Raw genomic sequence first — 15626 nt, 5'->3', positions numbered from 1 at the left:
CCCCTACAATTTAAATAACTGTATGCATTTCTCTTTATTCCATATACCCCCTTATGTTCTCAGGGACAACTGATTGAATTTACTAATACTAAAATATATATTGTGTAGTATTTAAAGATCTTATATTAGCATCATTCTTTTAAAAAATCAGCTCTAAACTTTTGTCTTAATTTACAAGTATGTATTACAAAATTCTGAATATTAAATATAATGAAAATATAATATTGATATTCTTTTACATTTAATTGCAGAATGGATCTGTAGGCATTGAAACCAACCTCATATAGGGAATTGTCTGAAGAAATATTTAAAAATTAGTAGACCAAATTTTAATTATTCATATGGTAGTGCCTACTGTTAAAAGGATACATGCTAAATTTAAATTTCTTTTTAAAGATTCAAATATATTTCTTTCTTTGTTAATGTCCAGGAATATCTAAAACTGGAACATTTTATTTAAAAATTCAGCTGAATTTCAGTTAAACAAAACAATCCCATATGAATGACTTTCTTAAGTAAAAAAAGATTTATTTCCCTTCTATCCAACTGACTCACTGAATTGAGCTAAAAATTTCCAAGGGGAAAAATGATCTAGGGAATAAATACAGGGGGAAAAGGGCTAGGTTTCCATTATAATAGCTTTTGACTTGTTTTCAGCTCTTAATTTAAAAAATTATTTACGAACGATGGGATGCATAATGTAACGCGGAAATCTTTTACAATTAGAGTAAAAAACAGAAACCTACTTTCCTTTAGAACAGATACCCTCTTACCAGACAGTCTGACTGTTTATGAGACTAACACTTCTACTCAATCTCGACATTCACAACTCTTTTGTTAGCCATCTTCTTTTTACTTATTATTGACAGCAATTAGCCTGAGTCATGAAACCGGACCACATTAAAGGCGACACGTGGTCCAATCACTATTTTTAAAAGTCCACGTATTTCAAACTCCTCTCTCTAGCCATTGCTGGGCTGTTTCCCGCTTTGAGGACCTGGTCTCCACAGCGTTATTCATTAGATGGCAGTCCTAGGGCAGTCTCTTTTTGGAGAAACCCCTCCTTGGGCACATTCAAGAAAACCACAGAGGAGACTGGGCTGGTAGTTTCTAGTCACTTACAGAGCGAAGGAGGCAAGAGAGACGTGCCCGGGAGGACCCGAGGCAGGTGCGGGTGGGTTTCCGCAGTGACCACTCATCGTGCTTGCGTGAGGCGTGTTCGCCTGTCGCGAACCCAACCAGGAGACCCGTCTCGGCCCCGGTCCCCCCACCCCTTCCTCGGGGAGCCCCTCGGACACGCCCCCTAGCCTCGGGGCCCCCGGAGCCCCGCACCGTGCACGCGCCCTGGCCGCTCCCCTCAGCCGCCCACGTGGTGGAGCCAGGAGAAGCGCGAATCCGCGAGGATCACTCTGGCCCCGCCGCGGGTCTCGGAGGCCGGGCCAGCGCTACCCAGCCCGGCCGGCCCCCAGTCCGGGCCCCCATATTTCCTCTCCCGGAGGGAGGGAGGCGACACTCCGCGGGCCAGCCTTCCCCGGCTCCTGCCGCGCCCCCTGGCGGCCGCCGCGGGGACGCGCGCTGGGCACGCGGGGCAGCCTGTCTGGGCTCCCTTTCCCCGGCTCCGGGCCCCAGCGGGCCGTCTCCCCTTGCTCCCGGGGCCGAGCCATAAGAGCCGCGCCCTTCGCCCTAGCTGCCCGCGAGCCCTGGAACTGTGGGCTCCCCGATGGCGACGCCGTGGCCGCCCCAGCCTTGCGCGAATGTGCCCACTTAGTAGCCTGGGGGTCTCCTTTCTCCCAGGTATGCCCCTCCCGCCACGTTGGAGCTTTCCAGCAGGCTGCGAAAAAATGCCGCATGCACGCACTTATTTATTTCTTTTGCAACAGCTGCAAGAAACAATGAAGCTTTTCAAGAACTGGGGAAACGCGTTTTCCAGCCTTGCTGTTGTTGTTTTCAATGAACCTCTCGGGCCCCGCACTCCCCGCCCGCCCCCACCCCCCACCCCAGCCCCTCCTCCCCTCCCCTGCTAGCTCCTCCGCCAAGCCCGGACCGGCGCCGGGGGCATTGTTTTTGGAGTCTTGCGGGAGGGGAGGGCGCGTGCAGGGTGGCCGGCGCAGTGCGGGTGGGGGCGAGAGCGTGTGGGCGCGCGCGCGCGTGTGCCCGCGCGGGCAGGGGGCGGGGGCGGTGCTTCGCAGCTTCGCATCCCACGCCCGGGCTCCGCTCCGCACTGCCCTGAGATCCCAGGCTCCGGCTCTTGGCGCGCGCCGGCCTGGGCCGGGCCCTCCGCGCGCCGCGGCTGCGGCTGTGGCCGCTCCAGTGTGCGCGCGGGCGAGTGTGCGCGCGGGCGAGTGTGCGCGGCCCCGAGAGAGCGCGCGCGCGAGCCCCCAGTGTGTGGCAGCGGCGGCGGCAGCGGCGCGGCGAGGCTGAGGCTCTTGTTTACCAGCATTAACTCTGCTGAGCGGAAAAAAAAAAAAAAAAAAAGGAAAAAAAACCCGAGGAGGAGCGACCGCACCAGGCGAACTCGAGAGGCGACCGAGGGAGAGGGACGCCGCCAGCGAGCCTGCCCCCGGCGCGCCCGTGCCCGGAGCTTGCAGACCCTCGGCCCCGCTCCCCGGGCCCTCCACGCCCCTCCCGCGCGAGGGGAGCTCCACGGCGCGCCGCGCGCCTCAGCTTTGACCTTCAGCGAGCCGGAGCCCCCGCGCGGAGCCGGCGGCGGCGGCGGCGGCGGCGGCAGCGGCGGCGGGCGGGGGCCGGCGCGGGTCGGGCGGCGGCGGCGGCGCTGAGCCCGGGCGGCGCGGCGGGAGTGCTGAGCGCGGCGCGGTCGGCCCGCCGCTTTGTGTGTGTCCTGGATTTGGGAAGGAGCTCGCGGCGGCGGCGGCGGAGCTGAGGGAGGAGGCGGCGGCGAGCGGAGCCCGGAGGAGGAGGAGGAGGGGGAGCCGCTCATTCATTTTTACTCCGTATTTCTGCCCCCCGGTCGGCCTCGCCCGCGACCCGGACTTCGGGGCAATCTTGCGAACTGCGTCGCGCCCTCCCGCCGCGGAGGCTCAGGCGTCGGACAGCCTCTTCCTCTGTCTGGGGTCGGGTTTGTCCTTCCTCGCCGAGACGGATTTGGGCTTTGCCCCCTTTCTTTGCAGTTTTTCCTCCCTCCTGTCTCTTTGGGTTTGAAAATGGAGGCCGACGACGCCGACAGCCCGCCCCGGCGCGCATCGGGTTCCCGACTTCGCCGAGTCCTCGGCCGCGGCTGCCGGCGCTGAGGGGCCGCCCAGCGCCGCCGCCCGCCCCGTCCGCGCAGCCCCGCGGACCCCTGGCCGGCGCCGCCTTTGGAGTATTGTTGCCTTCGCCCTTGTTTTTGGAGGGGGGGGCGAAGACCGAGTTTGAGACTTTTTCTTTTCGTCCCCACCCCCCTTTTTTTTTGAGAAAGGGGAATTTCGTCCCAAATAAAAGGAATGAAGTCTGGCTCCGGAGGAGGGTCCCCGACCTCGCTGTGGGGGCTCCTATTTTTCTCCGCCGCGCTCTCGCTCTGGCCGACGAGTGGAGAAAGTGAGTATGTGCCCGCCGCCCGCGGCCACTGCGGGAACTTTTCCTCTGAGGGGCTGCGCCCTGTTTGCGAAACACGAGTTGCCACCGTCGCAGCTGTCGGGCTCCGGGTCTCGGGAGCCGCGGGGCGGGGCGCCGAGGGGCTCGGCCGGAAGGCCGGAGGGGCCCTGGGGCCCAGGCTCGTTAGTTTGGAGCCCCGCGGGCCCCAGCTCAGCGCATCCCCACGCGGGAAGGGCCTCGGTGGCTTTCTCTTTCGCTGTCCCGAGAGCCCTGCCCTGCGGGTCGGCTGTCTCCGCAGCGCTCACTCCCGGGCGGCCCGCGGGCTCCAGCGGGGAAGTTCGCGCCCGGCTTCCCGCACCTCGCGCCCCTCCCGGCGCGCGGGGCCGCGCACCGCGCAGGCGGCGGTGACAGCTCGCGCGGCCACCTCGCGGCTGGGGCAGACTCGGTGCCCGGTGGCGGGAGCGGGCAGCCTACTGGCCTTGGGGGTGCAAGGTGCCCTGGAGGAGGTGCCTGGCGGAGAGGCTTCGCAGCCCCAGGATAGGTTTCCAAACATTCCAGCGCGGCCTTCTGTCGCCCAACGCGCTTTGTCCCTTGGGCTCTTTGGGTTCCTGGCCTTCTCTGTGGCTTTCGCCGGACCCGCGGCGGGTCGCCAGTCCCCGGCTTCCCGGGGCTGCTCAGTGCTGCTCGGGGGTGCAGGGAGCGTTCCCGCCTAGGCCCCCCACCCTTCCATGCAGCCCCTGGAAAAGTGCGAGGTCGGGGGCCCTGCGTCAGTTGGGCTCTTCCGGGGAGCGCGTCCGGACCCCCAGTTCAGAGGGTGCTGGGAGCTTGTCCCAGATTCTACCGGTGGGTGGACGCTCTCCTCCTCCTGGCGGGGCTAGGGGTGGTAGGGCAGCATCCGAGTGTGCGGGAGTGGGTGTGTGGTCGGAGCCGACTTGCATTTCCATACACGTGCTCTCAACGCGGGGCTGTAGCAGCAGCCACACGGCCGCTCCGGGACACCGAGACGCCGGGCCCTGGCGAGAGGTGTCGTGCGTCGTCGTTTAAGGGGCGCCAGGATCTGCGGCGGCGGGGGTGCGGAGGAGGGTGTTTTGTTTTGCGACCGCGCAACCTTGGGCTGGGTTTCGTAGCCAGAGTTTTGTTGCACTCCCTCCCCCGCTGCCCCGCACTTCCTTTGTACATAGTTAATAAGCAATATCGCTCCACACGCTGTCGCCTGCAATCTGATAGCTTTTGTTTTGGTAGTGTCGGGTAGGGGTAGGGAAGTGCGGGGAGGGAGGGAGTGAGAACTTAGGGCCCCGCGGGGTGTGGAGGGAGGAAAGGAGGGAGTCCTGTTCTTCTCAAAACATTAAAGTGAGGCTTACTGGTACATTCGCGATGGCAGGGTAACTTGAACGCGATTAAAGTTTAAACGCAGTCACAGAACTGGGGCTAGGAAAGACGAGGGCGTGTTGGTGAGTAATGCTTGCCGAGGGTATGCAGGTGGTGCCAATTAACTTTGAAAAATCACGACGGAGCCTCGAAGAGTGAGGGGGGGGGGGGAATCGGGAGGCAGCGGGGGCTGTCTGTCCCCATCATAGGGGCAATTCGGAAAGGCTGTTCCTGTAAACAAACCCTTCTTAAACGTTTTGTAAGAAATGAGTCCATGACGGAGTAACAGCAGATTTTTATAGAATTAGCGTGTTTACTTCATGGAGTAAGACTGTGATTGAGTCCGGACCTTCTACAAGTCTGAACTCTCCTGTTCTTTGTTTTCTAAACTTTCCGCTGGCTGGATTGGGCGAAGGGCTTTCGGCTCCCTTCTAAGGCTCACAGATAGTGTTTGGGGGGACAGAGGAGGGTTTCTAGCCTTTAAAACCTAAATATAGCTTAGGAGACACAGGAGAGTTAATCCATTTTACTACAGCATGTTGTTAAACTGTGTCGTGTCTCTGGTTTTATTGTTTAATGTTAGTAAGTTCTGAAATTCACAACAGCAGGAATGGCCTTGCTTCTCCCATGCAGGACTCCGGCATTTTAAAATAGGATATCATCTTTGGAGTTCTTTGTGAAAAATATTCTTTGTGAAAGGTGGTTTTTTTCCCTGAGAAAACAGTCAGGAGGGGTAGGGGCATTTTAACGTACTTTTGTAGTCCTAGATGCCAAAGCTTTGCTCAAGGATCCCTTGAAAATGGTTGGTTTCTGAAAACTTGATGGATGGCCAGAAAGCACCCCAGTCCTCATTATGGTTTGTTGAAGTTCTAACTCACTACCTGCCCCTCCCTACAGCTTGGAAGTTTTCAGGAGTAAATGATATGCTCAGTGTCAGGGTGTGTTCAGTTCTTAGTCCAAAAGGTGCTGGAACGCTTACTTCTGATAGAAATAAACCACTGAGTCCTATCAGAGACCAACATTCTTTTGACTGTCTAGTATAATAGAGACTGGGGTGCTGTTGATTAATATTGTGTTGGCCTGTTTAGGGATTAGTGTTTTCTCTCAGAGTGTGATAGCAGTAGGGATGATTTTTTAAATCTTTAACTTAGGAAATCTAGACGTTTCGAAGCAGATGAAGTCATACAGACTTTTGTATCAATGTACTGTGAACAGTGCATCTGAAGAAGGGAGGTTTGGGAGTTAGGAGTGATAGCCAAATAATATGATGCTTTTTTTATATAAAAAAAAGTCAGTGTGCACTTTAAATGTATTGTGGCCATCTCATTAAAAAGATCCGGTCATCTTTCTGCCCCAGGCACAGTCATATCTTATTGTCAGGGAAATGTAGGTATGTGAAAGGTTGGTGTTAAAAGAAGTTGCTGTTTTATTACCAGGAGAAGAATCCAGAATAAGAAGTTTGGAAAGAACCTAAATAGCAAATTATAGTTTAGCTTCTCTAGAGAGAAATAGCAAGTAAACGGTACTTTTGTGGAGGGGTGGGGCGTGGGTTTGAAGTTTAAAAGGTTATATGTTTGATTTGTCATAAGGATTAGAAAAGTCCAACGTTAAGAAATATACTAAGGTTGACTGGAAGAACATTAAAAACATGCTAAGTGGAAGAAGTCAGTCACAAAAGACCACGTATTGTATGATTCCATTTATATGAAGTCCAGAATAAGCAAATCCATAGAGACAGAAAGTAGATTAGTGGTTGCATAGGGCTGGGGGAGGAGGGGGTGGGGAGTGGCTGCTAATGGATGCAGGGTTTCTTTTTGGGGTGATGAAAATATTCTAAAATTAGATTGTGGCGATGGTTGCACAACTTCCTGAAAATACTAAAAACCATTGAATTGTAAACTTTAAATTAGTGATTTTTATGGCATGTGAATTATATCCCAAATGTAATATGGGATTTAAAAAAAAATATGCTAAGGTTGAAAAGAATGCGTTGTGTTCCTTTGAACATAGAATCCAGATTAAAATTATTAAGTAAATTTGTCCAGCAGGTTGATGTCTCTCTTTTTTTTATTTATGGAGTTTTTCAGATCCATGAACTACAAACTGATCGCTGAAGCTCTAACAACAGAGATTCAATGCCATAGGAGAAAAGGACAGACAGGAGAAAAGAATCTTGGTTAGACATAGCTCACATTAAGGATTAAGGGCTTGGGTTAAAAAAACACAAGTGCTAGTAGTGAAAGTCCGATTTGTGACAGTAAAATCCTTAACTGAATCTGAAACGATGTTGGTCTTTCCAAGATGAGAGTTTAGGAGCCGAGTCTGGATGGCATTTTCTATTCCAGTTTTTTTACATATGTTTTCGAACAAGAAAGAATGTAATGTTTAAGATGATAAAGAATTTCCACTGTCTTTTTTTTGATATCCCATATTAACCACCCTGGTAGTAAAAACTGAGGAAGAACTGTTCATTTTAATGCAGTGGGCTTTTTCTTCTTTGTTGCTTGTTTTATTTCTTAAATAGCTCCAGAATCTGAGCAGGAAAGAGAATCTTTTTAGGATACAGCAGTTTTTTCAGGTATACAGTGATTTTTTTTTTAAGTTAAAATTTCTTATTGAACAAAAGATTAAAAAACATAGCAAATGCATTTTTGTTTTCAAACTGTTCTGTCTTTATCCAGGTTTACCTTGGCCTTTTAATAGGAAAAGACCTAAAGAATAATTGTTGTTTATATTTGTTTTTGGTCTTCCTCTGAGGCTCAGTTTACTAATAAAAATGTTTCCTGTTCTTATTGTTGCAAGATCAGGGCAGTAATGAATATCAACTGTATCGTTTTCACTTGTTGCCTTAGAGTTTTGCCAAGGAGAGCCCTCCAGGGACAGTAGCTTCCTTTTAAATCTGGTTTCATTTGTTTTGTAAGAATGAGCTGTAAAAAGCAACTGAATCCAGCCAGCACTTATTGAGCACCTGCTGTATAGAAGCTGGATCCTTTGTTAAGTGATGCCCGAGCCTGCACAGAAAGAGAACTTCACTTTTGTCCTTGGGGCATTTTGTATAATCGTGCATGAAACAAAGTTTCTTGAAAATTCAGATCTTTTTCAGACTCAGCACAGGGTACACAGTTCTCAAGTAACATTTTAAAGGCTCTTTAAAAACATTTCTGTAGACTTAAGACAGGAAGCAAATCAGTGTTGTTGATCTTCTGAAGGCCTGTGCAGCACCGCTTGCCTTATTAATACCTTCCCTCTTACTGCATTGTCGCTGGCAGGCTGTGACATCCATGAGAGTCACCCATCTCGATCAGCTGCGCTGCCTTCTTTATAACACTGGTTATGGCAATTGTGATTAAAAATGGACAGTTACCATTTGCCAAAACTTTAGTAGGAGTTACAGGTGTGTACATGAATGTTTCACAGCACGTTTTGAGTTGTAAGGAAGATGGGACTTACTTGGTTTAAATTTTTTGGATTTACACATTGCTTAGTTAGCTTTCTGGAAATCTTTAGAGAACTTTCATAATTGTAAGGCCTTATTTAATTTAAAATACTTTGCTGATTTTAAAAGTGTGAGGGGGTAAGAAAGAGATTGAGGAGGCAATTAAATCTTGAAATGTTTTTTAATTGTAAAATGTCCAACCCATGTTTCTCTCTGGGTTGTGATTTTTTTCGATTTGTTTTCAAAACTCACTTAAAAATCAACCCTAGTTCATAGAAGAGGTATTTGTGCCCACAGGCCAACTTGCTTTGAACTGCTGTTCTTAGCCAACTTATGACAGGTGCTATCTGAGTCCAAGAGATGCATGCCTCTCAATTGTACTAAATATATAATAGTTGCACACGTGCTTGGGATATAGTTTCTTGATTTCTCTGTCTGAGATGTTCCAAAGGAAAATTCTGAACACTTTAAAGACAACAAGTTGAATTATGAATGAAGCACTCTGACCTCTCCTTGAAAATGGTGTTTGGCATCTCATTATCAAGAGGAACTTTTCCAGTTATTTGTAAAGAAATGATTTGGCTTAAACTAAGGTGGCGGCGGGGGTGGGGGGTGGGGGGTGGGGGGTGGGGGGGTGGGTGGAGTGGGGAACAACAGTCCCAATGTTTTTGCACATTGAGACTTGTTGACATTTGGGGAGGATTTTCAGTATTTGGAAAGATTAAAACTTTGAAATAAGTACCACCCTTATACCAACCCCCAAGGATCTGGAAAGAACTGATTTCTTCTGAGGAAGGGGCATACATTTGGTGTAAAATGGTTGGTAAACAGAAGATCTTTAAAAACAAGTTAGGTTGTTATCTCAATAGATGCACATTCCCTGGGCATGGTGAAGTTCGTTTCTTTTGATAAATTGTTTTGGTTATATTCGACTCAAAATATTAACAGTGTCTTTGATTTTGAGACTTTTGAAGTTTGAAGACTAAATTGTTTTCTATTTTTTTTTCTATTTTTAAATTGTCAGTTTTACTCATGTTGTAAAATCCCAAATAATACGTTTAGAAGATTTCTCTACTTTTTCCACTTCTGCCATCTTCACTTAGGGCTTACGAAATTGATTAATTTCAAAATCTGAAGGAAATACTGATATTTCTTTACTTGAATTAAATGGTTTTTTTCTCTTTCCTTTTTTCCTCAATAAATACACGTTGAGTACTTATTGGACTCAATTCTTTAAGTTTAAAAATTTGTTCTGATATCATAAACTATCCTACATATGATTTTAAATATATGAGTCAAATCATAGAAATTACTTGCTATGTTTGTTTAAAACACTAAAGAAACAAACTAGTAAACAAGGCTTTCATTTTTCTCTTTTTTCTGCCCTGGACTAGAAGAATTTTTAAACTTATAGGTTGCTATTCAGATTTTACTGGAACACAACAGAAAGTTTCTTTTATGATGAGGGGTGAATGCCTATGATTGCAATAACTTTTATGGTGTATTGTTGCTACTATTTATGATGGGGAAAGGTAGGTAGGGATGCAGGGACTGCCTTTATTCTCATATTGGTCCTCTCCTTGGTTAGTGCTGGTGATGGCTACTTGGTCAGTTGCTGGGGATGTGTCCATGGAGCTGAGTGTCCCACGTATGATTGCTGATGGTTTCTTATTTGAAATAGATTGGAGGCTAGCCACATAGGGAAAATGTGCATGCATAAGACAGGTACCACCAAATGCTGCAGAGATAGCTATACCTGCTTTAAATTGTTCACATTGTGATAGTCTGGAAGTCTTAAAAAATTTTTTTTTTTAATTTAAGCATTTGTATTTTAAAGACTTGAGAAAGTATTCTATTCCTAGTCCAGAAAGTTCTTGGGAGAGGGAGGTTTGAAAGTTTATTTTTTATATCACTCCTTAGCCTCTTAGTCCCCTTAACAAGACAAGCATCTACTTTAGTAATAGTTATATAATAAGAAATGCCACTTGTTCAGAATTGTGTGTGTGTATTTCCATCCATTCATCCGAGTTCTGACAGTTTCAAGTACATTATTGTTGCTGTTTTGTATACTTTTGTATGGCTACTTTTTTTTTTTTAAACCCATCACTAGCTTTCTTTAAACTGGCTTTGGAATTATTTGTCAGGTTGGTAATTCAGGTGTATGCATACTGCTTTCTAAATTACTCTTGACATGAGAGAACAAATATATGTTGACAGTCTTAAAGCATAAATGTTTTATAGAGCAGAACTTTAAAATTTTCCTTAGATATTTTGGATGCCTACTTTCAGCTTATCCTCTCACATAAAATACAGTCAGTGGTTTGTCTCTATAAAATTGATTATTGGAAATACATGTTAGACTAAGTACATGAGACAGTACCAATTTGAGTTAGGCAAATTTTAGTTAATAACACTTCAAGGGAGAAAAGTCTGATGATGATTAGGGAGAGATGAGTTTATAACAGTTTTTCCGAAATTGGAAGTATCCTAGTGACCTTTAATAACCTCCTGGAGAAAAGTAGTAAGCATAGAAAGAGAGCCCAGGTGAGAGGTCCATGAGCTACCTTCCTCTATCAGCTGGCAGTTGTTTTCTTAAGTCATCAGCTATTAATTATATTTAGGTTGCAAAATCCTCAGCAGTTGTGCTCAGATTATCAGTGTCATCCTGTGTTTATTCTCCCCACCTAATTTTCTGGGGTCTCATAGTAGTGGGTTAATACCTACCAATAGCTCACAGACTCCGAATTTGAAAGAGAAACACAGATTGTCATGAAAACGAACGAACAAAGAGACCAGCGACAGAGGAAGGTCTGCCGTTCAGCTTCCTTAGTTCTGTTGTCTGATTTCTGTGGATAATGAGTTCATGGCACATGTGAGGTCACAACATGGTATAGTTTAATCACAGGAAATTCTTTTGTATTGCTGCTTTACTTTGTCGAGCGATATATTTGGGATTTTCTGTCTAACATTACCTCAGTAAGAATTTCAACAACAAATGTTGGATCAGGATGGAATTCCTAGTTAAATTTCAGTTCATCAGCCCTTTTCTGGGGAGACTCGTTCATTGAATGTTTCCTTTCTACCTCACTGAGTCACTTGAAATTGTTCAGATTTGTGCATTTCTGGCTCCACCCTGGTCCAGTCCAGACCTGCATGGACTCTTAGAGGAGATGCTTGGTTGGCCTCTGGGCTGGGCACTCTGACTCCTGCACCCTCCCTCTGCTTTGATGGACTTGCCAGCCCCAGATACTCAGCATGTGCCTTTTGTGGTTGGTGCCGCATCATGGTCCAGGAATCAAGTCCAAGGGCCCCCATCTCGGGCTGTAATCCGTCCTACTGAGACTTTGCTGTAGGGATCCCGTGTGAATTCCCAGCACTCTCCAGCAATGGGCTCTAGCTGTGCGGTGAGTAAGCCCATTCCTGTCTCCATGGTTTTGCTCCTGCTGTGTTCATGGCTTGGCATGTTTTTCCTCTTTACTGCTCCCTGTCCCCCTTCCTCCTCCATACTGAATAGTGGAAAGTGCTACTCTAGAGCACAGCAAGGTCACCTGGTTCTAGTTTCTCTTTCGCTGCCAATTAGTTCCCAGGCCCTGAACAAGTTAACTTTTCTGATTCTCAACAGAAATGTACAGACTTGAAATAATTGGGGGAGAGTTTTCTCCTTTTCTCATTAAACAACAAAATAAAATCATCTTCTAATATATTTAGAAAATTAAGGTCAGGAAAATTGGGGGGCGGGAGAGGAACTTTTTTTCATTTAAAAAAACCTCTAGGTTTCAGATCTGTGAAATAGGGACAATACTGTAACTGTCTAAAGATGGGACACTGAGTCAGTTAATTCGTGTCCCTCGAATACCTTCCTGTGGTTATAGTACATCTGAGATGCCATCCTTTAATTTCTAACTCAGATTCCTTCTCCTTCCTGAAGCTTTTCTTGATTACCCTCATTTCTATAGACCTGACTTCCCCCTTATTCCTTTTGATGTCATACCCCCTGCTGTGGCGGTTAACAGTGATTTATTTTGTCTGGTACCTGAGCTGTTGTCATTTTATGAGGCTATAGAGAGCAGTGCAGCCAAAGGGCTTGGGTTTGAATCTCAGCTGCTCAATAGCTAAGGTCTCAAGAAAATTGTTTAATCTTCCTGTGCCTCAGTTCCCTCATCTGTAATATAATAATTTTTTTTAAATTAATTAATTTACTTTTGGCTGCATTGGGTCTTCGTTGCTGCGCGCAGGCTTCTCACTGTGGTGGCTTCTCTTGTGGCGGAGCACACGGTCTCTAGGCACGTGGGCTTCAGTAGTTATGGCTCGCTGGCTTCAGTAGCTGTGGCTCACACGCTCTAGAGCACAGGCTCAGTAGTTGTGTCACACGGGCCCAGTGCTCCGTGGCATGTGGGATCCTCGCGGAGGATCCTCGCGGACCAGGGATTGAACCTGTGTCCCCTGCACAGGCAGGCGGATTCTCAACCACTGCGCCACCAGGGAAGCCCTGTAATATTATAATTTTAATAGAACCTATTCCAGACATTTATTCATAAAAACGAAGTGAACTGATACATATGTCAAGTGCTTAGAACAGAGGCTGGCATGTACTAAGCCCTCAGACTTTAGCTTGCTACTGCTCATGACATGACATCCTTGAACAGAGATGTTATTTGGGTAGTGCCAGAAATATAGGACGCACTTGACATTTGACTGCCATTGTCAGAGCCTGGGACATAGTAGGTGCTCAATAAATGTTCTGTAATAAAGCTTTATTTTGCTAAGGTGCTTATTAACAGGATTGCAATTTGCTTGTTAAACACAGTTGTGTGATTTTACCTTTTTTCAGTAAACAGTGGCCAGTGCCTGCAGTGCAGCATCCATTTCAGAGATCTGTTTATTATGCTTTCTCTCTTAATTCTTTAATTTGTCAATTTCTGCTGGTGCCCAAGAAGTGTCCAGTGTGCACTTTGCCCACCTCACTAATGCATAGGCGCCATCTAGTGGCCAGAAAGGAAATTTAGCCTCTTGGGTCCTGAATTAACAGTGCCCTATGGATGAAGATAGCAATTACCCCACTGCCCTTCTTAGATTTTGCTGTTTGGCTTGGTTCCTGGGAATCCGGTTTGCAGGAAAATGTGGAGACTGCAGGCTTCTGTAGGAACCGTTGGGATATGGTTTTGAATTAAGATTGTTCTACTGCATCAGTGAGCTAGCATGAGAGAATTAGGGTCTTCCTAAGTGATGTCAGCAACTTTGGCAAAGTTGTTATATCTAGTGTGCCTTTTACAATTTGGGATTTAAGATGTTTTTACAGGACTTTAGAAAATGACAACTTCTAAAATATTTCTTTTGAGGTTAGAGATTTAAAAAACCTATTGATTCATTTTTAAAAATAAGCAAGATTTACTTACTCTTGTTCTACTTAAAATATGTGGTAAAACTTTAATATTATTCTTAAATGTGTGCCCTTGGGCAGTTTTTATGTGGTTCAGGTGTTTACCAGCCAGAAATCCTAATAGAGAATAGTAACAAACACTGTTATTGCTGGCGTTGGGTCTCACATTGGTTGTATTTTGTTAGATATTTTTCTATATTTGGCTTCATACTTTTTGGGTATTTTCAGAGTCCACTTTCTCACTTCCTTAGTTGAGGCTACACTAAGTTAGGCTCTTCAGTTTTACATTTCGAAAGTTTTAGACTGGTCTCTCCGTGATTGCTTTTTATTATTCTTAATTTGGAAGTCATTGGTTTGGCTGTCTGATAGAGGACTGCAACCTGCCATCATCTAAGACATTTTGAACAGCAGCTCCGGCTGTTTCTGAAACAGGCTGTACCCATTCAAGTCTCTCTGCCTTGGCAGGTGGGAGCCTCTCTGCTTGGAACAACTATATTACCAATTTGCCCTCTGGCAAACTCTTTTCAGAATTAGCTACAGTTCCCCCTCTCTGGTGGCCTTGATCCTGCATGCTGGATGGTCTCACGGCTCTCTCCTTATACCCCTATTAGTGCATCACCTCCAAATTGTTCTATCCCACTGGTCAGGGAACGGAATGGTACCTTGGTCATCCTTGAATTCCCAGGACGCGGCCCAGTGCCTGGCACATAGGAAGACCTCAAGAAACAGAACACTTCTTAAAGGGACAAACTCCGTCCCTCTCCCCACCCCCCCATTCACTTTGAAGCACTCTTTACAACACTATTTACAACAAATTTATTTTCATCTTGTCATGATCACTCTGCCAGCTGAAACATTTTATCAGGCCAGTTACTACTACATAGAACTTGAAAGCAATCTTTAAAATCATTGTTTCATCAGGCTTTTTGTACACTGAGGTTAATAAAAATTTTAGAACCCCTGGAAAGGTCACTTGTGATTCTAGCCCTGTGTCAAGGCTGCCTCATCCCTCTGGAGGGAAGCCTTGTTCCAGAAGTTCCTTATAGATAGGGTTTAATGAATCACTCATCAGCACCAATTGTGTCGGTGGCAGGCTTCAAACTACGTGGAGCTGGGCACGTGATTGGAGGCAAGCAGTCGGGCTGGGCTCTGCTGTGTGGTCTGCCTGGCTTGGCCTGATGCAGGGGAGCAGGGGGGAGCCTCAGGGGGTCCGGTGGGCACTGCCTCCTCTGCAGCTGCTGACCACTCACACTCTTCCCTCTGAATGACAGTGACCCCCTAGGCTGTTTCTTATGGCTTTTCCAGTTCTCAGATCCTGAGACATTGTAGAGAGAGATGGACTTCTTAGGAAGGTCTGGTTGGAAGCAGCAGAATCACTGTGAGCAGACATTTGCTTCTGTTTCTTGCATTGTTTTCTTGTTGAGGCCAGTAGACTTTTGCATTGGATCCTGGCAGGGACAGTAGCTGATCTTAAAGACCTCTGTCACTTAAGTGCTCCCTCTCCTTTAGGGCTCTGGACAAGGCCTTTGACGGCCTCATTGTAGGGCCATTGAAGGTGAAGCCTGCTCCCTGCACACCTCCCCTCCCCCGGAAGTTTACTTGTCTAGGATGGTGTGACGAGGACTTCTGAACATAATTAACACCTAAGAGATTATCGTTAAAAGCTTCATACCCCTGAGGAGACTTGTAAGATGGGATATTTCTTATAGAATGTAAACATAATCATTTGAACCTGGCACATTAATTTCAAGCATAGACTGTAAAAGAGTCTTGTAAAATCGCCATGCGAATGTTGAACAGGGTGGATGTGAACTCACCAGGACAAGCCAGCACAGTGCCTGCCCTTCATCTGTCCTTGTCGTGGGGCTGCCTATGCGCAGCACTGCCTGCCTTTGAAGCTCCCATCCCCGC

The 15626-nt window shown here is 46.9% G+C and overlaps 1 protein-coding gene across 2 annotated transcripts in view; it reads left to right on the top strand.

Annotated features, from left to right (window-relative positions):
• Nucleotides 1-2386: 2386 nt before the first annotated feature.
• The window catches only part of IGF1R (insulin like growth factor 1 receptor), a 313412-nt gene continuing 300172 nt past the window's right edge, over nucleotides 2387-15626 (top strand). The window contains exon 1 of one of the 2 annotated variants that reach the window (XM_057543127.1): nucleotides 2387-3534. In XM_057543127.1, the coding sequence (XP_057399110.1) occupies nucleotides 3441-3534 (94 nt within the window). In that variant the 5' untranslated portion in view covers nucleotides 2387-3440. The remainder of the gene's footprint in view (nucleotides 3535-15626) is intronic. The other variant, XM_057543128.1, reaches the window with a different exon arrangement.

Source organism: Balaenoptera acutorostrata, chromosome 3 (assembly GCF_949987535.1).
Source record: "Balaenoptera acutorostrata chromosome 3, mBalAcu1.1, whole genome shotgun sequence".
Classification (NCBI taxonomy): domain Eukaryota; kingdom Metazoa; phylum Chordata; class Mammalia; order Artiodactyla; family Balaenopteridae; genus Balaenoptera; species Balaenoptera acutorostrata.
The sequence above is the reverse complement of the archived record's forward strand: the minus strand, read 5'-3'. Positions and strand labels throughout refer to the sequence as shown.